The following is a 25365-nucleotide window of genomic DNA, read 5'->3' on the forward strand; positions in this document are numbered from 1 at the left end:
GAGACGGTGATGAATTTCAGTAATTAAACTTTAGGTTTTTTTCAATTATTTCTTTTTTTTTCTTTTTTATTTCATGTTCATGTAGTACATATTTCTGGTGAAGGTAACTATAGCAGAAACTCCTTATAAACTGAAATCAAATGTTTCTCAAGTATCCAAAAGAAAAATAATTACCTAAATTAAATACTTCTACCTAAAGTTCAGCTGCTGAAAGCATTTAAGGTTGATTTTTTTTTTTCTTACCTGTGTGGAAGGCAAACTTTTTAAAAACTTTTGTATTGCATAGGAAGGAAAACCTTTCCCAGCTCTATACAGTAGCTCCCAATTTCTGAGTTTTTTTTCAGTCAGTGGGATTCCTGACTAATGTAATGAGTATTATCACATTGGAAACAGCAAGCACAAGTTGTTATCAGTCTTTAACCAGTAGGGGCTGTTGAAAGATCTTGGGATTCCACATGCATAACAAGGCAAGCACGATTCAGGATCGGTCAAGCAGAAACTTTGTTAACTATGATCATAGTGAGAGAACACTCTGACAGCATCCCCCCTCTGCTCCCCTGTTCTCTGCCAAGTGATTGCAGAGACCCAACCCATACACTGCTATCAGAAAACAAGGAAAGAGATGAGGAAAAACAATCCGTTCTATGTTAATAAAAGCAAGCATCAGTCCCTTGGAGGGTTGTACTCCTTAAATCACTGCCACAGTTCTGAGGACTTGAGCAGTAAATAATAGGACAATATGGCAAGGTTGGCGGAGCCTATGGGAGTGGCACACCCAGTGTTCTATTAGCTGAGAAGTGGGGAGCTGGAAACCATCACAGACTGTTAACTTTTAGTCAAACAGAATGTTCTCTCAGCAAAGATTACTGTTAGTCAGACCCCTAAATCTTAAATATTAGTGATTTTGCCACCACAATAATCACAGTGGGACAGTACCATTTCATATGATGTATGAATATATGTAAAAAAAGGGGAAGTTATAGGCCTCTTGCAGTACAAAACTGATGTAAAATTGATACAAAACTGTATAGTGAATATACCTAATGGTCACACTGTACTGAGATAAACACATCTATTTGTCTTAAAATGTTTTGAAGGTTGGAGTCTCCTTTTTTTTTAATATATATGAGATTGTTACTGAGTTTTCTATTCCTTCCAATCTTATTTCATAAATATAACTAATTTGATTGATTTAATTCGTACAAGGCACAGAAATATTTTATTGGGCTAGTTTGTCTTGTTCAATGAAATTCTTGATGGATGTTTTAGCATTTCTTATTTAGAAATACATATGTTCTGTGAAACCTGACTTCATTTTACTTTTCATTAAGACCTCTCACCGATTTCCATCTCTGCAGGCCTTTTACAATTTCACCATCTTATGTAAAAACTTTGTGGTTTATGAAATTTTATGGATATTTTTCTTTTGCACATACCTACTGTAATACTTTTTAATATGTGCCTGCTTATTTTTCCTCCTTTTGTTTCTTTTGTATCATCTTTTTAAATGTTTTTCTGGACAGATGTATTAAGGACCTTCAATACTATAATATAAACCCTCCCTCTTTCTTTATGGAAATGAATAGATCAAGGACTCTTAATGGGTTACAGAATAGCTGCCAAGGTAGATAGCTTTATCAGCAGTGTGTTAAATGGACTTGAGTGGAAAGAAATTAGAGAAGGCATTATTTCCTTCCAGATGTCTCATAACTCAGAGGGTCTGTCTATTGGGAGACTCCATAATTTATTTATCTTTTACTCTCTTATCTTTAAATTCATCCTTGCTTTATAGAAATCTCAACAGAGAAATTTCAAACTAAAAGAGACCCCAGTCTCCTGCTCCTTTTGTTCCCCGGATTTGGATTTGGTCCCCCTGGAATAACCTTGACCCACCTTAGTTGGTGGGTGAGTGCAGAGAGTTGTGTGCTGGGAGAATCCCAGAGCTCACCACAATCCTGAGACAGATTTTTCTGTAATCTCCCCAGAAATCCAACATCTGCAGCAATGCTAAATAGAAGTGGAGCACAAATACAAGAAAACTGTAATGAGGTGTCATGAGCTTTTCTGCACAAAGGATTTCTACAGTATCTCTGCCTCCAATGAAGACCTGCTTAGTGGCAGAAAGCTCATCCCATTTGATTGTCTAGTGGGAGTTAAATCAGGGATTATTAACAGTTTATGCCATCCACCCTAAAATTGCATTTTTCCCCCCTGGCAGCTGCTAAAATCCCATCTTTACCACAAACAATTGCAGTAAGTGCTAGAGCAGTATTTCTATCCCGCTTGGTCCCTGGTCTGCTGTGCTCAAAGTGTGTGGTAGCAGCTGCCATGTGTGCACAGATACCCCAGCAGTGCCATTGTCACCAGGGGCCAGTTACACTAAGCCACTCTAATAATTTCTTAACCCATTATTTCTATAAAGATGAAAAGAGAAGTGTTTGTATTTTCCTATGATCTTTTCTTCACAAATCCTACATAACCCTGGCTTGCATGTGATTAATATTGTCCCGCTCATCCTGATCCCCATTCTGGCATGTGCAAGGACATACAGTCCAAATGCACAAGCAAAGCATTTTATAGCTTCTGTGTGTGTCTAATTTTATGGGTCCCAGCAGAGCCTGTGTGTCACTCCATCACTGGGAGATGCCTCACATCAAATAAATATTTTGCACAAGGGCACTGTATGATTTCGAGAGTGACTGCCTGGTTTTGATGGATTTCTGCTCTTTCAAATGCATTAAAAGATGCATCCTACCCAGCAACCATCTGTTTCTTTGGAGGCTCGGGAGAAGAGGAGGCTTCAAGGGTTTAATTGGAGCTGCAAGGGGAGGAGAAAGGGAATGTTTGGATGAGCTCTTTGTAAACGGAAAAGTCACAGTATCTGGGAATAGATTCCTGACCTAAATTACAGTTTAGTGATTGAAAGAAAACACGAGAAACTGCTGAAGTGGGAAAGGACAATGAGAAGAGGAAACAGCAGGAGAGCAGGTATAAGGAAAAGGAAGTAGGGAGGATTTCTGTGCTGGGAATGCAGGAATGGGAGCATGTCTCGCTTCTCATTTTGTTGGCATTCAACCACCACGAGAATTTTCTTGTGTGGTGTGTCCCACTAATTTTTTTATTCTTTTCTTCGAGCATGCAGTCATGTCAGAATATGATTATTTCCATAGTCCATAGTCCCCAGCCTGTAGGCACAAGTCTGCTTACTTAAGCAAAGATTTCCCCATCTTTTGGGTATCATTTGCCACTAACTTTGCAAAGATCTCTTTGGCTTGTGAAACAAATATGCTTTACACATTCATAGATGTCAAATGTATTTTACGTCTAACATGTATTAGCTGTGACAGTTAAGGTAGGTGACTCCTACTCCATGCTAAATCTAGCTCCAATGGCCATGCTGAGCAGTTCACAGCTGACTTGTAGAACCAATTAGACAATAGTGTTTAGTGCATTTTTCAACGAAAAGTCTAATAGTATGGGTGATTGGTGGTCCATGAGACTTGCTCAAAGCTGGCAGGAGTGTGTTAGCTCAGAAAGCTCAGGAACCGTGGAAGTAATTTATTTTCACTGGAGGAAAAGGGAATCTGCACCCTGTACTACTTGCCAGGGGAGGGCTGGGGAATGGCTGGATGAGAATAGGTTCAATATGGGTGGTATCTGGAAGACTATCTAGGTCATTGAGCACCTGTTTCTGTGACCATCTTGCCTTCATGTAACCTCATGAAATTGCAGAGGAGAATATATAAAAAGTGCTATGTGAGAAGTAGGACAAGCAAGAACAAATCTAGGAAAACAAAATGTTTAAATCTGTGATAAATGATTTAATGTTGAGTCAAAAGGGAGGAGAAGAAACATAAATTAGTAGAGAGGTGCTGGCATTAACGTATGTTTCTGTAGAAAACAGTTTAAATAGTGGTGCTGCAGACAGCACAGGATTCAGTACATTTAAAAAAGAAAGACCGTACAGAAGCTTGTTGCTGGCCAAACTCCCCTTCCCAACTCAATGCCATGTTTCATCTCAAAGCCAAACACCAATCACAGAAAAAGAAAAGAAAAGCCTAGGATTTAAAATCAATCAATAAGAAACAGGTTCCATCACTTCTTTGTGGCATAGGAGAAATGGAGAGGCACAGTGATATTTCCAGTGGCAAAGAGGTGGAGGAAAGCTTTGTGACGGAGAGAGAAGTCCTAAAGTGGCTTCAAAATTGCACTAAAACTGTGGGATTAAACTTCAAAAAGATTTATGTTTAAAAATCTCTTGGCAGCTTGAGATGTTTATCTCCTTTATAGTCCAGACATCACAAAAGGCATCAGTCAATATAATGTCCACAAACTCAGGTACTGTAGAGAAACAAGATGACAAATAGGGATGAGGAAACAGCAGATGTTTCCCCTTCAGCAAAGTGAAGAACAATAGCAGAGAGAGATGGGACTCTCTAAGCCAGAGATGAGAGGGATGGCATGTCTGCAGAGAAGACATCTGGGCGAATGACACATATCAGCATTGGCAGTGAGTACCAGCTGTGAAGAGAAAGCTGAAGTGATTTCAATGTGCTAAGATTTTAGACGAGGCAGGTGAGAAGGATAATATGAAAAGCTATATGAAAAACTGCACCTAGCCAAGGTGATTAATACTGTCTCCTGTTTGTATAAATGAAAAAGAAACTAACCTTCCTGTCTACACCAGGAGAGGAGCAAATTAGATCATTTCTAAACACGTAATGCTATGACGGTGATCTTAGGAACAGCAGATCAATTATCTTATTCTTCATGAATTCCTGTCAAGGTAATGAGCAATTTATTGTCAGAGGTAATGCGTTTCAAAGAGACCACAAAGGTTTGAATCAGGATTGCCAGCAGCCATCCAATTTCTTATGAGAGGAGTCATCCTAGTAAAGATGAGTGATGATGAAAGAGCTGCATTAGAAGGACAGTGTTTCTGGATTTTCAGACAGTATTTCATAGTCCACATTACAGAAGTAAACAGGTGAACAGCTGAATTACTTTGCATTCATTGAAATGTAAGAATAAAAAAATTTAAATACCCCTTGTATTATCTAGCCTGACATATCACAAGGGATGATATAGTACCTAGAATGTATTTATAGGCAAAGTTTTCCTACCATACCGGTCTTTCCCTGCACATATCAGGAGTTCAGGCAGATGCTTTACTATAAAATTCCAAAATACAGGGGCAGATAATGAAAATAATTCTCATAAATAGCTAGAATCCTACAGAATTGCAGGTATTCTTCTAGTTCCTGTCCCTCTGTTCTTCAGTTATCACAGTTAAGGGATTAAGTGAAATTTAGATAGCAGCAAAAGACATCCTCCATGAACTCCATTTCTGTACTTTCTCTTAAAGTACAATTTCATTCACTTAACACTCTCTTCTTGGCTTATATTGAGAAATAATAATATAGGCCAACTGTGGCTTCTATAAGTAAATATTCACTCCTTGAAGTCAATAGGAAATACATTACTTTATCAAAGGATTTAATTTTGTTGCTTAAATTCAAAGTCCTAAATGCTATTAGTGTGAACTGCTGAATGACTTTATTGACATGCATATACAGGAAAAAGATCAAGAATTTTTTACACCTGACTTCATTTCCGGAAGTGGAGCTAAAATCAACCTTGAATAAAACCCCAGAATAAGGGAGAGATTTGGAAAGTGGGAATAAGGCATTTATCTTTGACTTCAGTAATGGAATTGGGTATAAGAAAGCCCAAGGATTCACCCAGGACCAACTTAAGAGACCCAGAATAACAAGTGCAATCAATTATTCATCACATCTATGCATCTCAAAACCTACCATCTACCACTCAGCAGAGCTCAGTGCTCACAGACCTGCAGGGTATTGTACAACACCCAGAGTTAACCCATTCTGCCAAGTTATCCACACTTGTCTGCCCTGGAAAGCCAGGACAGTGGTGAGAAGCTTGTATGCTGTGGGAGCAGACCAAGAGGAAGCTTCATTTAGTCAAACACATATGTCAAAAATTAATTTGAACAGTATTTCTAACCACTACTTAGGTTTGCAGTGGCACACCCTCCCTTTCTCATGCCTTTTGGAGGCAGGGCCCCTGAAGGGAAAAGCTGTCCCAGCCTCATGGGGTAGCTGACAGCGCTACCAGCCTCTTCCATGGTGGGGTGATGATTTTCACTACTCAGGAATAGAAAAATCCTGCTCGAAGCAGTTTACAGAAAGACTTGCAGAGGTTTGACACAACACTTATTAATGAAAAGACAAACAAGAAACACAAATTAGGAAGAGGGGTGGAAAAAAAAAAAACAAGGAAATTTTCACAGGAATCAACTATACATTGACAGTATGTATCAATTGTCTATGATCAATTGTGATCATTGAAAACTCTATCATAAATGTTGAGAGCAAGTCCCTATATCCTCGGGATTTCTTCCTTTCCATCCAATTTCCTGTAAGATCTGCTATCCAGAAATTAGCCAGAGAGTAAAAGGACAATAGAAAACCAAATCTTTGCACACTGTTAAATTACAAATGGAGTGTGTATATGAGAATGTACACACTGTGTACATTCCCGTATACATAATGTTGGCATTATACATCAGAAAGGGTGGCCAGATCTGAGGCACCCTGTGTGAGGGAAACCAAAGAAAAAGTTTCCTAAACACGACTTACATGAAGTCCATTGCACATAAAGCTCTAATAATACCAGTTATCAAAGTACAGACAAACCCATCAAGAAATGAGATTTGGAGTGAGTTCACTCTCCCTTACAATGGAGCTGCTCAAGGAGCAAATCTCTACCTGTAGGTTTGATCTTAAAGCTGAGCTTTGGGTGCCCAAAGGCAATGTTGTTCAGCCCCATTGCAAGAGCTCATGAGGGGCTGGGAGCATCTTCATAGTTTTTTAAAAACCTGCTGCTCATGCCAAGAGCTGATAATCCTGATCCTTGAAGCTGATAATCTTTCCCTCTGCTCCACAGCCAGCCTGTCCACAAAGTTAATTGTCTAAGCAGCATTTACCAGTGTCTCTGAGATTTTCTTCATACTTTTTCCTCTAAAAGGTAAACAGAGTGGCAGTTCTCTGTTACTAACAATATGGGATACGACAAATACCAGTAGAAAGCAGCAGTAAGACCTGTGTTACAGTAGCTGGGCTGGAGGAGCGTCTTGGTGCCCATTTTGTGTAGGGTGTGCAGTCTTGCCCACTCTTTGGGTAAATAACCCTGCAGGCAGGCTAGAGGCTGATCCTAACCCCTTCTCCTGAGCTTCCAAACTCTGCAGTGGTGGGTTTACATGCAGTCAGGATTTACGAAGAAGAGTAATGTCAGGATAAATTATACATGTAAGATTTCAATTTAGTTTCCCAGGGTGTATGTTTTTTGCAGTTGACAAGCAGGGATTCTCTCCCCTTTTTTGTAGGGAGAGAGAATGTGCAGAAAGCAACTACTTATTCACAGGGCGCTTTCTCAAGAGGTGGCTCTAGTACGTCAAACGTACAGTTGCTCAACCATTCTGTTCAACACCATTGTAACAAAACAGTCCAGTTGTCTGAGTGCCAAGATGTCTTACGCTGCAGTTTACAAGCGCGATGCAGTCTCAACTGTACAGTTTCTGATTTCTATTTTGAACATGGTGCGTTCTTCCTGCAGGTATGAATGCAGCAACTGCGAGGTTGGAGAGCAGTGTGGTGTGATAATGCACGGCAACGCTGTCACCTTCTGCGAGCCATATGGTCCCAGAGAACTGGTAAGTGAAGGCTGGCTCATGTGCTAGGGCTGGAACTGCAGGCTATGAACTGGGGCTATGTCAGCTGTGAAGATGTAGGTGTGCTTTGAAAGTGTAATGTTCAGCAGAGAGGCTTTTAAACAAGGTGATAGGGCCACAGAAGAGCACCCGAGGAACATCTCAGTGTTTTAAGCTGTAGATGGTAACCAAAGGTTATTGCAGCAGTCTGCAAGGGAGAGTCTCTTGATCCAGTGTAACTCTAAGTTATTTGAGGTACCATTAAAAAACTGGAAAGGCAAGGAAATAGAAATGTATTGTCAAACTGGCATCATTCTCTTTTTATTTCCTACAATGAAATAGAGACAAGGTTCATTTTTCTTCTCTTGTTTTATTAGCTGTGCCCCTTTTTTTTGTTGTCACTGCTGATAAATGTTAGTTTGGTTGTAAAACATCACTTGTGAACAATGTATCCTCTGGACTTTGTGCAGCCTGGAGCAAGGACCAGCCAGTCTCAGGAAAGTGTATCTAACAAATTGAGTCATGATGAAGGGAACAGAATTCATTTCTTTGGGGTTGGGTTATAAAATTGCTGTAAGAACCATCATAGTGCAATTTGTGTTATCTTGGAATCATGTGGGTGTAGAAAATTAATTGAAAGATGTAGAACCAATGCCCACATGCATGGGCAGCTAAAAACAATGATGTACATAAAATGGGACTTTTGGAAAGAACTGAAAAACTAAAAGGCCAGCTCAAAGCCTGTGTAATTTAAAATTAATTCTTATGTTTTCAACAGTCTTCTGAGTGCAGGGAGAGGCTGATTAGAGCTATTTGAAGAGTGTACATGGAAGAGGGCAGTAAACCAGAAGACTGGTTTTCTCCAGGCACCTTCATTTCAGACACTGACAATTCTTTTCACAGGGTTAATTTGACATTGTTAATTGAGACCAGAATTTCACAAATGCACTGCAGATATTGCTGGTGTAGTGACTGAGAGTCATAAGCATATATAAAACTAATTTAGAGGTTTTATTGATACAAGAGAATTTCCCTCACAGTCATCTCTGCTGAGGAAGCCTGACAGGGATGCTAAATTGCCTCTCTTCTACTTTGAAGCCTATTTGAATGTACTATGTATGCTTCGCTGTCTTGAGAAGAGATATATTGTTTTTTATGTCCTATGCAAAAATTAAGTAACACCACTGAGATATTTTTCCCAATTTTTAAACTCATTTTAGCCGTAGTATTGAGCATGGGTAACACTCCTTGAAAAACAACCTACTTATGACATTTAGCAAACCCAGGGTCCCAGCTCTGAGGGGTTTGAAATGTCATTAATTAGCTGTCTTCTCCCTGCTGATATCTAATTTAGACTATCCTTAGCAATCATGAATTGGCTTCAAAATCCACTGTGGAATTGTATTTGTTTTATTACCATGTGGTGAAATAGCACCACCATGGCATCAGGAACTTGGAAAAAATATTATGATGTCAAAATGGTGTGATTGAATAATCAGCTAAAAAAATCATCATGCCTATAAACAGCAGCCTTGTAGTGAAAGTGTTTACAAATATTGTGGCAGTGTTGCAGAAAAATCCAGTCCTTCTGAAAGAATGTGCTGATGGCTCAACATTTTTGATGAGCACAGGATGGTTTTTATGGCAGAGGTCTGACCTAGGTTTGTTTTTGAGTATGGACATAGGTTTAAACCCCTGTTTTCTTAGAGCCAACTTATTTCTGATATGTAGTCATGTTTCAGCAATTTCACAGCATACCTCTTCCTGTCACAAATATAAAAAATTTTTAAATGTATCCAATCATTATGCATTTTTAGTCTACCACTTTTACTAGTTGAATCCTATTCTGTCTCTGAAATGGCTCTTGAAATTGCTGTTCCCATTCATGGCTCTTAATGCTACATTACTGCTTTAAAATACTTAGTCAAGAAGAGTTGAATCTGCAAAATGTATTACATCAACAGCTGTGACAGCCACCTGTTTGCTTCCTTGACCTCCTTCTCTTCTCCTGACTTTCAGCAGCTGCCTGTTACTGCAGGCAGAGGCTTTTTAATGCCAACTGTCGGTATCTGTTGGTGAGAATTTACTACAGGCAAAATCCCGGAAAGATGTATAGCTTCAGAGATGTTGCAAGCAAAGGAAAATAGCTACTAAAGGCTCCCTGCCAGCCTCTTTGCAGTGTCTGAACTTAGAAGTTCTTTGCAGAACTTTGCAAAAAGTTTTAGTGAGTTCAGTGTGTTTTTTTCTAAAGCATTACTGAAGTGATTCACAAAATAGTCTCTTTTAAGTGTACATGAATCCCTCTTCTGTGATAACTGATACATTTAATTTCTTGGTGATATGAGCCACTGAACACTGATAGGGGGTTTAGTTTTCAAATTAGAAGTTGCACAACATAATTAATTGAATGTAAGCTAATATAATAGGTACTCATAACTCAAGTCAGAAAGCACTTTATTATTTGGCGTAAGTGTGATACCTAATACTAAATCAGTCTTGACAGAATGGACTTAAATGGCAGGGTGAGGATATTTTTATAGGAGTTATGTAAATTCAGAGTGCCTATCTTTGTTTAAAGACTAAAATTACCTATTAAGAATATTCCAAAGAAAGGAAAACCTTATCTTAAATAAATATTATGTACAGGTAGTTCTAGAAGTTCCTGTTTGACATGATTGTGAAGCCTTTGGAATCTGTCTCACTGAATCTGTCTAGTTCACAGAGCATTAATAGTTGTGATAAATTTGCATGCACCCTTCTAAAGCACAGGTGGTCTTGTTATCAGCTAATCTTCCCATTATTTAATATTTTTAAGAGAAGTTCCTTTCTGTATGTAATATGTATGTAGAAAAGAAACAAAACACACCAAACCTCATGCCAACTCATGCAGGTCTCCATTATTTTCAAAGTAATAATTTCATAAATACCTCAACTAGGTGCACACTGCCAATGGAAGTGCCATTTGCTCTCTGCATCACTGGCTGTGTCCTCCTGCTGGGGGGAGAGATGGTATTTGTATGAGTTTTGGTGGGCTGCATGGCAAGCCACACTAGCAAATGAATCTGGTTTAAAACGGACTCACAAGGAAAAAGACTGTTAGTTTAACAGAAATAAACTATTTGAGCTGATTTAACATGTAGCTACTCAAAAGTTGATATTAGTACATGGAAAGGAATGGAGGGAACTATCACCTACAATTTCTTAATCATATACATTTGAACATACATCCTGAATATACATTTGCGAACATATGGAAAATTCTTTTCAACATCTCCAAAGACAGAAAAGCCAGTACAGGTGACTGAGAGATAACATTTGTTCTGTGTCAATGAAGTACCAAATAACAGTCAGAAAACATCTGCTTTCAGGACTAGACTTTGTTCAGTATTGTGCAGCAAGGCACAGGGTAATAAAGGACTTCAGACATGAAAGAGATTTATCAGCAGTTTTCATGTTTACCTCTATAGTAAACAATTAAAGAGCACAGAAATACCTGATAATGGAAGAACTTCTGCTTTCACCATGTGACTCAAAGGAAATTATGCAGAAATTGTACTGTTCATCATTACAAAATGCTGATAAACTTGCTTTTCAAATACTGCTGTAGTTAATGTCTGCTTGGAAGAATGTAGCATCTTCCAAGTCACTGAGTGTAATCTTTACATGGGTGCTGGCTTTTTTAAAAAATGACAGCTTAATGTCCATGAGTTCAAATATTTCTTTATATTTCGCAGATTAACACTTTTTTTCATTCTTATCTACTGTTCAGTTTCCTCTACATCACTCATACAAGCAAAGAAGGAGGATCATGCCAGTGCTCTGGGTGCTCCTCTTGGAGCTGCTTCCATGCAGATTCCCAGCTGAGCTCTGGTAGCCAAAGCTTGCTAGCCCCAGGACCTAACTGAGCTGTATTTGCTCAGAAATTTGACTTCTCTATGGCATATCCATGATATGATATGGATGCAGATCACAAGGAGCACATCCAATGGAAGAGTCTGTCACAGCTTTCATGGGATGTTTTATTTGGTGCTTAGGGTCTGACATGGAGGACAACTCCAAAGTCTTGAAATCTATGATACAGGCATCACTGACAGCAACAGCAGATGAAATTATTTAAGCTGTTTGCTCTCCCTCTTCTTTCAATTAGATGACTTCTTTCATGATTGTGTAACTGACTGGCCAGGCCATGTCTTTTTCCTTTTCTTTTTTTGATCTAATGTTGACATTGTCTTTCAACTTGTATGTTTTTCTTCTTCAGTGTAACCTTTAAAATCTGCTTATAATGATGCCCTGGTTTTGGCTGGGATAGAGTTTTCTTCCTACTAGCTGGTACAGTGCTGTGGTTTGGATTTAGTATGAGAATAACTAGATCAGGCAGTGTGTTTTAGGCAGTGCTTCTGCCGTGATTGTTATGTAGCAGTATCATTAAGTCCAACTTTCATAATTAATTGAAAATAAATGGGTGTTTTCACAAGACTCTAGTGCTTTTTATCTTATAATATTTTTAGGAAAACAGTCCTTGTTTGAACTACGGAAATATGAGAGCATTGAAAGAAGGAAGAAATGCTTTAAGGGAGGGCAGTGTGCTGAACAGAACACTAGGCGTTTTCTGCCTTCTTCTGGGTCTTGGTTGGGTGTCCAAAATGTGTAGATGCTACTACAAAATTTCATTGTATATTTTATGCAGTATAACCAAGGTTTTGTTCACTTTCTTGTTAAAGACTTAGATTCTGTTTTCCCTTTTGATATTTAGTTTTATTATTTTAGGTTTACTAAATTTTATTTTTATTATTTATTTATGACAATTTTTGGTTCTTTTTCTGTGTTAGGAGAAGTGAAAACCGTTCTGTGTATATAGATTTATAATAAGCTGAACATAAACCCTAGGGTTCATTTTTTCAGTCTTCTAAACACTGGTCAAGTACCTGTGTTTCACATACATAAATGCACTTGCATTGTAGAAATTAATACGATGGAAGAAAAAATATCCAGTTTTGACATATGATGAGATATCTATAATCAAAATGACATAACAGAAATGTCAATGATCGCTCAACCTGAAAGGGTTGGAGATTAATAGTTTTATGCACTGGAGATGTAGGCATCCAGAGAGTTTCCATGCTTTCAAGGAAAAACAAGTGATGAATGTATTGTTTTGCTGATCTAACACAACCTCTCTGCTTGTTTGCTTTTCTTCCTGTAGACCACCACTGGCCTTAACACAACTACTGCATCCGTCCTTCAATTTTCGCTTGGTAAGTTTAGCTTACTCTTTCACCTGAGAAAGTGTAAAAATTCATTTCTTCAGAGAAAAATGGCTCTCAATTTCAGGTTTACCTTTCTGGTCAATGCTCCATTCGACATGAGGGATTAAAAAAATCCTTTAAATGCAGCACATTTATTCATCTTCTAATCAAGAGTTCCTAATCTATGTTTTGCAAAGGAGAAATTCCAGTGGATACTCTGATAATGGGAGGCATAGTCATGTTCAGTTTGAGGGTTTTTTCACTTATTTTATAACCAATCTGATAGATAACATTATAATCTCTTGCTCTTTCTCTGAAGTGTGATTGCTGTTTCTATAAAATGAACCTTTTTTTGATATTTAAAACTCTTGATATATTCCATGGTATGGCTGGGTAGTGCTGTTTTTAACAATGTGCAAACAGAGTAAGTAGGATAGACCAAAACTATATGCTATTTAGGTCATATTATCAACAGCATGATTGTGTGCTGAATTGTTTAGAATACCTGCTGAAAGTTATTGCACATTTTCACTGTATAGTTGTGGCAGAATTATGGCAGGAGTTTTGTCTTGGGCTGAGGGGAAATGAATTGGGAACACAGTTTGTTAACTTATATTTCAGTGTTCAAAATGTGAAGGAAAAATGTTCTTATGATATAAATGGTTCAATAAAAAGCAAGCAGGAAATGTAGCCTGCTTCCTCTGTGGACTCACGATGATCTGTGTTTCAAAATCATATTCCTATTTTTATAAAAGTAATTCTCCAAAAGTACCTCAGCAGAACTGTGATTAAACTCTGGAAATCTCAGCTGGAAATAAGAGCTATCAGGTAGCTTGGCAAGCAGCCCGGGTTTTTTAATGTATTGGAAATCAAAATCCTAGAAGGCTCAGAATACATAGTTAAAAATTGGTTTTACCTGTAGTTGTTCATTTGACTGTTTGAGGTCATCATTGCCTGTCACCTTGCAACTAACTGGAACATTAATAGTTCTAAGTATTGGTATCTATCCTTACATTTTGAATTGCTTTTTTTAAAAAGCTTGAAAAATGCTTCCATTCCTAAACTGAATTATTGCACAAATATTGGGCACCGCCAATGAAAACCATCCCGGAACTTGCCTGCAGTGTCATTCAGGCAGTGAAAGGGGAGCAGCTCACTTGATCTGCTAGGATGTGTTAACCTGCCTACAGAAGCCCTTCCACCCTTGACTGTACATGAGGATAGGTGATTTTTACAATGCTGCGAGTTTATGGTAATGAAGGAATTTTGCTAATCAGGAAAAGTCACAAAAATCTTCTAAGGATTATTCTTACGGTGAACCAGAGTGTTTAACAGCAGTGTAAGCTGAATGGGTTGATAGGGAGATGTCTACTGTCAGAGCTCAGTGGCTGGTATCTGGTGCAGGTGAACTGCAGAAGCATGCAGACTCCCAGAAGTTTCAAAATTAGACTTAAGATTTCACTAATAATCTTACTTCCTTTCAACTGGAGAAAGTAAACTGGAAAAAAAGGATAACAACAGTCTGAGTAGGAAATACCCTATATGACCAGATTGTCAGATATGTATGGTAATACCTTAACCTGTATCAGTAGGAACCAGTAAAATCACTGGTATGATGGAGAAGGACAGGGCTGGATGCATGTCCGAGTAAATCAAATTTCATTCTGAAGTTCAAAATATATCACATTTCCCTGTGTGCCTGTGTTGAGCTTGAAATACAGTGCAGATTGGTTTTGTAACTGATAAAAACCGGCATGAGCTGGGGGACTGCTGCTGAGCTCAGCAGTACTTGGCTTTAAAATCCTGTTTCCAGCTTATTCCCAAACGTCTGATTTAATCATAGCCCTATCTGGGGATTCATCCAAGGGAATTGCCTTTTTTTTTTTTTTTTTTTTTTAAGATGTTTAACACTTTCTATCAAACACAGAATAGCTTAAGCTGTAATCTTTTGGGGCATCTTCATATTGAATTCATCACATAGCTTTGCCCACAGTAAAGAGCATACCCTTTGATTTCTCTCATCACTATCAGATGAAATTTTGTATTTGCAGGTATATAAGCAGATGAGGACTGGGAAATTAAGAAAAAAAAAATAGTGCTGTTTTCACCATAAATCACAGATCCTTTTAAACTGCAGTCAGGAAGGGTAGTACTCTAGTGAATTTTTCAGTAGCTGATGTTCTCTGTAGTCTTGCACTTTAAAGGGCAATGGAGTTGAAAAGGTGCACTTATGATGAAGACTTAATTAGGATGAAAAGGTAATTAGTAAGGCTTATTCAGCACACAGGACGTTAATATGCAGTATCCTTTCAGAATGAGAGCAACTTGTATGCCACACAGCATTCACTTGTAGCTGGTGGCATTGCTTTTTGGTCTGGGGCTGGGGTGATGTTTACATTCATGCACTCCACTCAAATGGGCAGAAAATTCAGATGTGTTAATCATCCATGACTACATTTCCCCGAGACCAAACAGCAACATATGAAAGACAAAGTCTAGCAGTTTTCTTGATGTTCAGTGGGATTGTTAATTGAGGTATTTAAAGCAATGACTTTGGGCTCTCTCAAGCAAGAACATCTAATTCAGCATCTTGGGATTGCAGGATATGACACAAAAGTTTCTAGACTCAGCTGCCACACAATGTTAGTCTGATTCATTAGCTGAAATATTCTCTATTTCACACTCCAAACCTCAGGCTTTTCCCTTTATCTACATCCCTGGACTTCTTCAGGGATAAACATGATCTGTCATTTGTGTAGGCTACTGTGATGGAAGGTGACTCATAGTACTAGAAGATTAATGACTGAGCTAAACACAGGAAAAAAGAGATCCATGGAATCCCATAAGGAGAAGAGGAAAGGCTTTAAGGTGGTAATGCAAAGGATTAAGATGTGCAATTGGTTGCACTCATGCATTTTTCCTTGGGTGTCATCTTCAAGAATTTGTTTCCATGGCTGTGCTATGTGTGTGCTGTGCATGCTCTGCTTGGGCAGCTCAACATTGGCAGGCTCTTCCCATCCATCCACAGTGCCTCTGAGTCAAACACCAAAGCCACTACGATGAGTACCAACACTCAGCCTGGCCTCCAGGGCAGGTAATCATCAAAGCGGTCTGTGTAGCAATGTGAATATTGTTAATGGGAAATATTATATTCCCTTTAAAATCTTTGTTCTGTAGCTCTCTCCTTATGTCTTAGTATTGTCAGATCATTTCTACTTGTTAAACTATGTTTGAAAGTGGGAATAACTTGATAAGGAAAGCTCACACTCTACAGCTTTGTTATGAACGCTCTTGAACACTCCTCTGAGATCAGGATGACTTTGACAGTGTCATGTACTGGATAAATACATGTTTGTAAGGCAGGATCCTGCTTTAGATTTGTTTCCCCTTCAACTTTTATGCCATTATCACAAGGATCTGCTGTCATTACTAGAGCAAACTAGCAATTCTCCCCCCATTTTCAAAATAATCTACCCCCAGCTACTATTTTATATTAAATCAAAGTTGATTTAGGGGGGAAGGGTTTTCTTCTATCTTCTGAGAGGGAATATATCTTTGAACATTTCAGACATTTAGCATTTCAGCTCCATTTTTTAAAGATCAAGCCATCAGTCTTACAAGCAAAATATTAGCCAAAAGTTCGAAAGTTTTTTTGCCTCATTTAGAAAAAAATCTTGGGCTTGGACTCTCCCTTCCAAAAAATCATGATAAAGAACTTTCTGCAAAAGTTGGGTTCCTAAATCTAACAGATTTTCCGGGCAATCCTTGCTTTCAGTCACCCTCAGAACTACCTTTGTATGGCAAATATGTGACTTGCAGTATTTTCAGTTTGTTCTAATTATAAATCATCTTTCCCTAGTTGATTTTAGCTGACTTACGCTCATTTCATACATGTACCATTGACTTTGGTTTAATGTAAAAGGTGCCAAGTAATATGATACTAAAGGAAAAAAATGATTTCCATGAATTCCTGAGAATGAAACCCCTCAGCAGCTCACTGTTACCCATTGTATGTACTGCTGGCTGATATCCAGAAACAGCACATTTTGACGGGGATGATGTGCTTTCTTATTCATTGCGATCTTGTGGTGGAATTACTACTTTTATATAAGCATTATTTATTATTCTACAAAGGACTGCAGTGAACTTCAGAGAGAGATAATGTAAAAAAGAAACTGCAGAAGTATGTAAAATCTTACTTAAAAATCAAGAAATGTGAGATAAAGCTTTAAATCTACCAGTACTTGTGCCCATGCCATACCAAGAGAAATTAATTGGAATCTTTCTTCTGTTTTATGCTTAATGCATTCTGAAATGCCTTTCTGCTAGCTAAGTGGTGATCATGCCAGAATTCCTGGCATCCAGAAAACGATGTACAAAAAGTCTACGTGAGCTACACATTCGCCCAGGACTTACCACAGCTTTTATACTTCAGATTTAAAGTGTCAAGACTATGGCATACTTGAAAACGTTTGAGTATATATTCACTGTGACATATGAAACATCTTACAAGCAACTCAATATGATGCAGAAAAACCCTTCTTGCCATAAATAAACTAATAAAACCTTGTCCCTAAAGTTCTGGTGGGCACCGAAAATACTACTGAGTTGGAAAGGAAGATGCAGCTCTCTGAGAGTATTATTTGCTGTTTTCATGAAAGACTCGACTTGAAGATGCAGGGTGCTTGAGCAAAGGTGATCTTCAATGCCTGAGCAACCAACAAACACTGGAAATTCCTTAAGTGTCTTTACTGCATGGATGATAAAGTTTAGTCCCTGCTATTGCTAGAGAAAAGACTTGACATGAAGCAAAACATGCATCTAGCACATTAATCTTCATTAAAAACACAGTTTTAAATATGATATTTTAGTAGTAGGCATTAACATGGGAGAGTGCTTTGTGATTTTGCCAGATGGACTCTGTTTGTCCCCTCAGAAAAATCCCAGTAGTTATTATCTAAAAGATGGGTCATTCATCTGTGCATTGGTCTGGAATCATACCAGTTGGACCTCACTTGTAGAGTAAGAACGACACTTTTCTCCTGCTGATTCTGAGGTAGAGTAGAAGAGTTCAATTGGAAGGGACCTACAGTGATCACCTAGTCCAACTGCTTGACCAATTCAGTGCTGAGGACACCTCACACTAAACCATGTCACTCACACTAAACCATGTCACTCAGCGCTCTGAGGTAGAGTAGAAGAGTTCAGTTGGAAGGGACCTACAGTGATCACCTAGTCCAACTGCTTGACCAATTCAGTGCAGGGACACCTCACACTAAACCATGTCACTCAACGCTCTGTCCAAGCTGGCCTTGAACGCTGACAGGGATGGAGCATTCACAGCGTCCCTGGGCAACCCATTACAGTGCCTCACCATCCTCACAGTAAAGAACTTCTTCGTTATATCCAATATAAACTTCCCCTGTTTAAGTTTTAACTCATTACCCCTTGTCCTATCACTACAGTCCCTAATGAAGAGTCCCTCCCCAGCATCCCTGTAGCCCCCCTTCAGATACTGGAAGGCTGCTATGAGGTCTCCACGCAGCCTTCTCTTCTCCAGGCTGAACAGCCCCAACTTTCTCAGCCTATCTTCATACGGGAGGAGCTCCAGTCTCCTGATCATCCTCGTGGCCCTCCTCTGGACTTGTTCCAACAGTTCTATGTCCTTTTTATGTTGAGGACACCAGAACTGCACACAATACTCCAGGTGAGGTCTCACGAGAGCAGAATAAAGGGGCAGGATCACCTCCCTTGGCCTGCTGCTCGCGCTCCTTTTGATGCAGCCCAGGATACGGTTGGCTTTCTGGTCTGTGAGTGCACACTGAAGCCGGCTCATGTTCATTTTCTCATTGACCAGCACCCCGAAGTCCTTCTCCGCAGGGTTGCTCTGAATCTCTTCTCTGCCCAACCTGTAGCTGTGCCTGGGATTGCTCCGACCCAGGTATAGAACCTTGCGCTTGGCATGGTTAAATTTCATGAGGTTGGCATCAGCCCACCTCACAAGCGTGTCAAGGTCCCTCTGGATGGCATTCCTTCCCTCCAGTGTATCAACCAAACCACACAGCTTGGTGTCACCGGCAAACTTGCTGAGGGCGTACTCAATCCCACTGTCCATGTCATCAACAAAGATGTTGAACAAGACTGGTCCCAGCACCGATCCCTGAGGGACACCACTCGTTACTGGTCTCCAGCTGGACATTGAGCCATGGACCACAACTCTTTGTGTGCAGCCATCCAGCCAGTTCTTTATCCACCAAGTGGTCCATCCATCAAATTGATGTCTCTCCAATTTAGAGACAAGGATATCGTGTGGGACAGTGTCGAATGCTTTGCACAAGTCCAGGTAGATGACATCAACTGCTCTACCCCTGTCCTTCAGTTCTGTAGCCCCATCATAGAAGGCCACCAAATTGGTCAGGCAGGATTTCCCCTTAGTGAAGCCATGCTGGCTGTCACCAAGCACCTTGTTGTTTTTCATGTGCCTTAGCATGCCTTCCAGGAGAATCTGCTCCAAGATTTTGCCAGGCACAGAGGTGAGACTGACTGGTCTGTTGTCCCTGGGTCATCCATTTTCCCCTTTTTGAAAATGGGGGTTATATTTCCCTTTTTCCAGTCATCGGGAACCTCACCTGACTGCCATGATTTTTCAAATATGATGGCCAGCGGCTTAGCAACTTCATTTGCCAGCTCCTTCAGGACCCACGGATGGAAGTAACTTCTCTGCTATATGTTCCTATTGCTCCTTCTATTGTTCCAGCTCATTTTGGCTAAACATCATCAGATGACTAAGTTTATTGTTGATTACAGTATCTGACAAGGATAAAACCTGCAAGGTTCCATATGAATGAAACAAATTTATTACAATCACTAGCAATACCTACCTGCAGCTCATCAATCTTCCTTAATATCTTTCTAATGGAACCTTATAGCAAGGACAAATGTATCTATTGTTTTTAATATGGTTAAAATATTACTGAAGGAAGTTTATTATTGTTATTCAGCTATTCACGACTTCTTGATAAGGACAAAACCCCACTAAGTCAGGGTTCAGAGAAATTACTCAGGTGATCTTTCAGTGGTATCCCTTTTGTCCCTATTCTTTATCCTCCCTAAAAGGAAATAAAATGCTAAACTTTCTGATTTTACATTCATAAGCATTTCAGTGACAATCTGATTGTATAATCACTAAAAGCAGTACCAAAACAATCTTGATCAATGCACTTTCCATACTTTATTTTCTGGTTGAGAAATCACACCTTTCTTCTCTTCAAATTTCTTGAGTTTTTTAAATCCATTGGACAATCAGCTGTACTTACCTGTGCTGATTTTATATTTCTACTGTCACATTGTTTAAGAGCTGAGGGGCATGTTCAATGCCATTACTGGGAACGTCCATGTGACTTAGTTTATTTACAGTCTATATTTAATGCTGGCTGATTTCACAGTCCTTAGCAAGTGCAATGGAGAAAACTATTTAAAATATGTTATTGATTGCTTTTGGTTAGGATATTTGTAAGGGGCATTGATTTGGATGCAGATCTTTGTCATAACAGTTCGAAAATGTTTCTCATGTCATGTTCTACCTCACCCTAAGACATCAAGTTAGTGGATCATTAATCAGCAGCCTCTATTACTCTTCCTGAACTACTGAGGTTGCTAGGAGCTACATGATAGCTGTTTTACTCAGCAGCTCCTTAGCTAAGCATCTCAGTGATGCTTGCTGAAGACAATCCACAGATAGTGTACATCTCCTTTATTAAAAAACAAAAAAAAAAACCAAACCACAAAAGTGCAATATTTTTTCAGGCTAAGGTTTTTTCTTCATTTTTCGTAGTGGCAATTTGCCTTGGTTACCAGTGTGAGTCTTGCAGAATTGAATTATAAAATGTAAATAATTGTGTTAGATGATGGAAATACATCTTTTTTTTGCCCTGATTCTTGGTCAAACTGCAGATTGTTATTTATTGCTATTATTTTTAATAATGATCAGAATTGGCAGTCCTTACCTACCAACCTTCTATGCTTCAGAAAACACATTTAATCCCCTATTAACCTCAGCCAATAGAAGGCCACAGTGAACAAAAATAGTCTTACAAAAATTACATAAAAATTACCAGATTACATAAATAGTACAATTAATTCACTGGCCTCCATGTATTTCTGTGGATGAAATAGCAGTCTCTTCAGACTATGCCCTAGAGCATCATCTGGAGGGCTCTGCAGAGCATCTGTGCAGGATGGCAATTCCTTCTTCCCGCCAGAAACATCACAAATCCACTTTGGCTCAGCTGCATGAACAATGAAGACTGCATTTGGCCCCATGTTACAGTCTGAAGACACTTACATTTATATTTTTATCATGTTTTAATTCAGTTCTGATGGCAGCTGTTATATTGACAGTACTGCTTTTATGTCGTTTATTTGTCCTCTGCTTGCATTCAGACCACTCAATAGAAATTCACATATCCAAACATGTTTTGTTAAATAGACCTTAGCTTTGGCTGAGGGGATCCACTACTGATCATTTTCTCTTAATTTCCAATTCTGTTTAGTCAGTTTTACAATTAACAAACGCTATCAAATGACTGACAAATGCTGTAAGAGCCAGTTTATGAGGTAGTACTGGACTTGCCCTAAGCAGAGCTGGACAGAGATGAACAATTTCCTTCGGAATTGCTGTGAAAAATCACTCTCATGTCTCTTGAGAAATGCCAAATTGAAAAATAAGCCCCTTCTGAATTCATCACAGAAGAGTATTTTATCTTTTTAATCCCTCACTATCTTGTTATCTGAACACCGAAAAAAACATGGGAGAAACCATGGTCTCAAATGTTTTGGGCACGTTGATCCACCTCCTCTGCTTTAGTAACCTGCATGGATGATTACTTTCAGTCACCCAAATTTCTCCTGCTCCAGTGCCTCCCAAAAAGCACCAGGTTTGCTGTGCAGGGACGGCACATCCATACAGCCGTGTTGATAGGGGTACCCGCAGGGAAGAGGCTGGCTGCTTCCAGCAGCCACAGGACAGATAGACTATTTCACATCAAGCAAATGTGGAGCACTTCTGGGGTAGCATGATGTTCTAAAGGGTTTGACTGGCTGGCTATTAAAATTGTGTTAGAACCCTGTCTGAACTGAACTTAAATAACGCTTAAAACCAGTTTTTACAGTGAGCAATTTAAAGCACTAATGTCCATAGGAAATTAAGATTATTAAATTAATCTTGATTGTTGCTGTATTCAGATATGGTCCCTTCTAAGCAACAAGAACAGAGCACTGAATATCTGAACCCCCCAGGATGTTTTGTCTTAATGTTTCCTATACATTTGGAAAAAGTTTGAGAGTTTTATAGAAATCAGTGCTGAAATTGGTGTCATTCACCATTCTGCATTTCTTCTGCTTGCTTCATTTCCCATTTCTCCCCTGCTAAAAAAGCATTAGGAGTCTTGATTCACTATTCAAATTGCCATTTCCTATTGCCTGACATGAAACCTACTAGTTCCTCATTCCTGATGGAGAAGTCCTTTGTGTAGATGCATAGGTTATAAATACATATAATGTGAAAGGATAAGATAGGTAAATAATATTCTCTAACACACTTCACATAGCATGTGGAAATGTTAGGTGGTGTTTATTGATTTTGCTGAGTTATACAAGAAGGGCTGCCTAGATATTACCTAGATTGAAACCAGAGTTTAAAGTTAATGCCATATTTGAAAGACATTTTAATGGCCTTGGGGTGAAATGATTTGTGTTGCTTTGGCTAGCCCAAGGTTACAATGAAATATTGTCTTTATTACTTCTGTACCAGGGCTTCTCTGCCACTATTGGGATTTACTACACAGAGAGGAGCAGAAAAGATAAAGAGAAGCTCAGGATTCAGGGCAGGTGGCCGAGAGATTGCCTCGCTGTCGAACACGAGCCATTATGGAATTGATTGCTGCAAATAATAAATGCTGGATTACAGACTGACTTTCATCTTAATCCTGCTCATATCATTGTATGAGGATAACACTTTTGTATGATTAAAACTGTCCATTTTTGAATTAACTCAAATAACAAAGCATCTGTAGCTCCTAGGGGGGAACAGAGAAGCCCCCAGCTCAGCAAAATGCTCCTGAGTGATTTTCCAGTGGGCAAGAGAGGGGGTTTCTGTGAAAGCAAAAGCAGATAAAAATAGAAAAGCCAGACAGAAAATCAAAGAAAAGAAAAGCTTTTGTCAAACTAATTGTTATCTGCACACATAAAGATGTAAAGGCCGGCAATCAGTTTTATTACTGGGTTTCATAAAAAAGAGGCAACCTACCTCAGGACTTCATTTGAGAAAAAGTATTTCTCAAATTCTCTTGGTGCCATGGAATTTTGCTAAACCAGGAAAGAAAGGACTTTCAAATATTGATATTCAAGATGCCTCCTTTTACACAGCAGTTCTTGGGACCAAAGTGTGTTTTCTACTGCCTCTCTAGAGGGGACTGGTTGTAGGAATCTAAATAAAACATCATTTATGTTCCTGTAGTATTTTAATCCCTTACCAACACCCTATGGTGCTCATTGTCTTGATTATTGACCTTTGAAGCTGACCCAGGTTGCTAAATGGATGGAGTTAAACAAATAGATACATATTAGTGTACTACTGAAGTACTTTAAGATGGTATAATTTTAATTTTGCCTAGCTTCACTGAAAGGTCCCCTCTCACTAGGAGGATCTCCACATAATCTTGCATTAAGCATTTAATGGAAGTAATGTTGAAGCATAAAATACAGGAATGCCAATAGAAAATGCTTATCAAGCAAAGCGCTTACTACTTGATCAGACAGACAAGAACCACTGTGAGAGCATTTCTGAGGTGTCAGTGATACTACTGTTTCAGTAGCTGTAATTCCTGGGTATCTATTACATCCAGGTCTTCATCTTATGTCAGTGCACTTAAAAACGTGGTTAAATTTAGAAGCATCATGCAATTATTTATTTGGCAACAGACACATTACCCAAGCACATACCTGCTGGCTGTATCTCAGAAAAAGATGCTATGAATAGCTGAGCATCTTTATAACAGAATAAATTGGAAACTGGCATAAGTGAAACACAGCTTTCTTCCTGACTCAGTGTTCTCAACACAAAAAGCAATATGAGTTGTGATCTGATCTTGTTCATTAGAAGAGAGCAGATTTGTGTGAGCACAGGAAGCCCATTATATCTCTGAATATAAATAGACTAAGAGGAAGTTGAGCCAGATAAGTATTTCCTCAGGCATTACCTCTCACCTAAAGGAAATTACCTGCACTAATTCGTAAGAAGTACATTTGCTGTTACTGGGAATCCTGGAAGGAGGTGTGTGGGAAGGCACTATGGGAGATCACCTGCTCCAGTGCTCCTCCCATGCTCCAACCAGGACCACAGTGGGTAAGGACAGCTCACTCAGGGCCCTGTCCAGTTGGGATTTGACATCTGATTAATTTTTAGAATTTCATTTCTGAAGCCTTTATGATTAATTTTTATCAAATGTATTTACTAATTATTATTCTCATCTGTTACAATTTTACAGTAGAGGTTTTCAGCTTGCCAGCCCCGTATTTTTATGTAGATGTAACCATCCAGCATTTCCAAGTGGAGTAACAGCCTAAAGCTGCCAGTTGAAATGAAGTTTGCTGCTCTTTGAAACCTGTGGAAAATAAATAGTTGAGACTTTGAACTTCAAAAGTCATGATTCTCATTACTGCTAGAGTAAGTCTGATTTTTACCAAAGGCAAACACTGTTGATATTTTCATTTTCTAGTATCACGTATTTGCTTCAGATTGTTGATCAGAACACATACGGGGATGGAGATAGTCAAAATGCTCTTTTCACAAAGGAGGAAAACAGCATCCAGCAATAAAGATATTTAATTCTTCCATGTAAAGGTAGACTACAGTTATAAAATAGAATACAGTTCTTAAAGTTTTTAATTTTAATCTTTTTAAACCTAAAATATTTATTTGTACTCTGAACCTGTTCTAAAACTCTTTTTAAAAATAGTCTAAAGATCTAAAATGTGTCATAATTACAAATCACTTGTAACTAGATTCAAAGTTGTGGCTTCAAAGAAAAATTAAAATGATCTTGCAACTGTCTCTTGAGGAAGTCTTCAGAGGCAGAATGGGATGAACAGTGAGTTGCACATTCTTGTACCAGCGCTTCTGGTACATCCATCACGAAAGATTCAGTCTTTTGACATGGTTAAAATCATCTGGTTCTTGGTCAGAAGCCAATATAAACATACACCTAAAATAAATTAGGATCCACAGAGCATTCATTCTATCAAACTGTATGGTTCAATAATTTGGAAAAAACTATTTGCAAGCCAGGCAAATTTGACCATTAGTAATTTATACTATCCGGTTTGGCT

At 38.8% G+C, this 25365-nt stretch overlaps 1 protein-coding gene across 2 annotated transcripts in view; it reads left to right on the forward strand.

Moving 5' to 3' along the window:
* Positions 1-25365, forward strand: part of RELN (reelin) — a 290067-nt gene that overhangs the window by 127441 nt on the left and 137261 nt on the right. For both annotated transcript variants that reach the window (XM_061366298.1, XM_061366299.1), the window contains exons 7-8: positions 7639-7735; positions 12936-12987. In XM_061366298.1, the coding sequence (XP_061222282.1) occupies positions 7639-7735; positions 12936-12987 (149 nt within the window). The remainder of the gene's footprint in view (positions 1-7638; positions 7736-12935; positions 12988-25365) is intronic.

The sequence above is a fragment of the Neopsephotus bourkii genome, unplaced genomic scaffold, assembly GCF_033783945.1.
Source record: "Neopsephotus bourkii isolate Nb327-2 ecotype Australia unplaced genomic scaffold, CSIRO-AGI_Nbou_v1 NB_1328, whole genome shotgun sequence".
NCBI lineage: Eukaryota > Metazoa > Chordata > Aves > Psittaciformes > Psittacidae > Neopsephotus > Neopsephotus bourkii.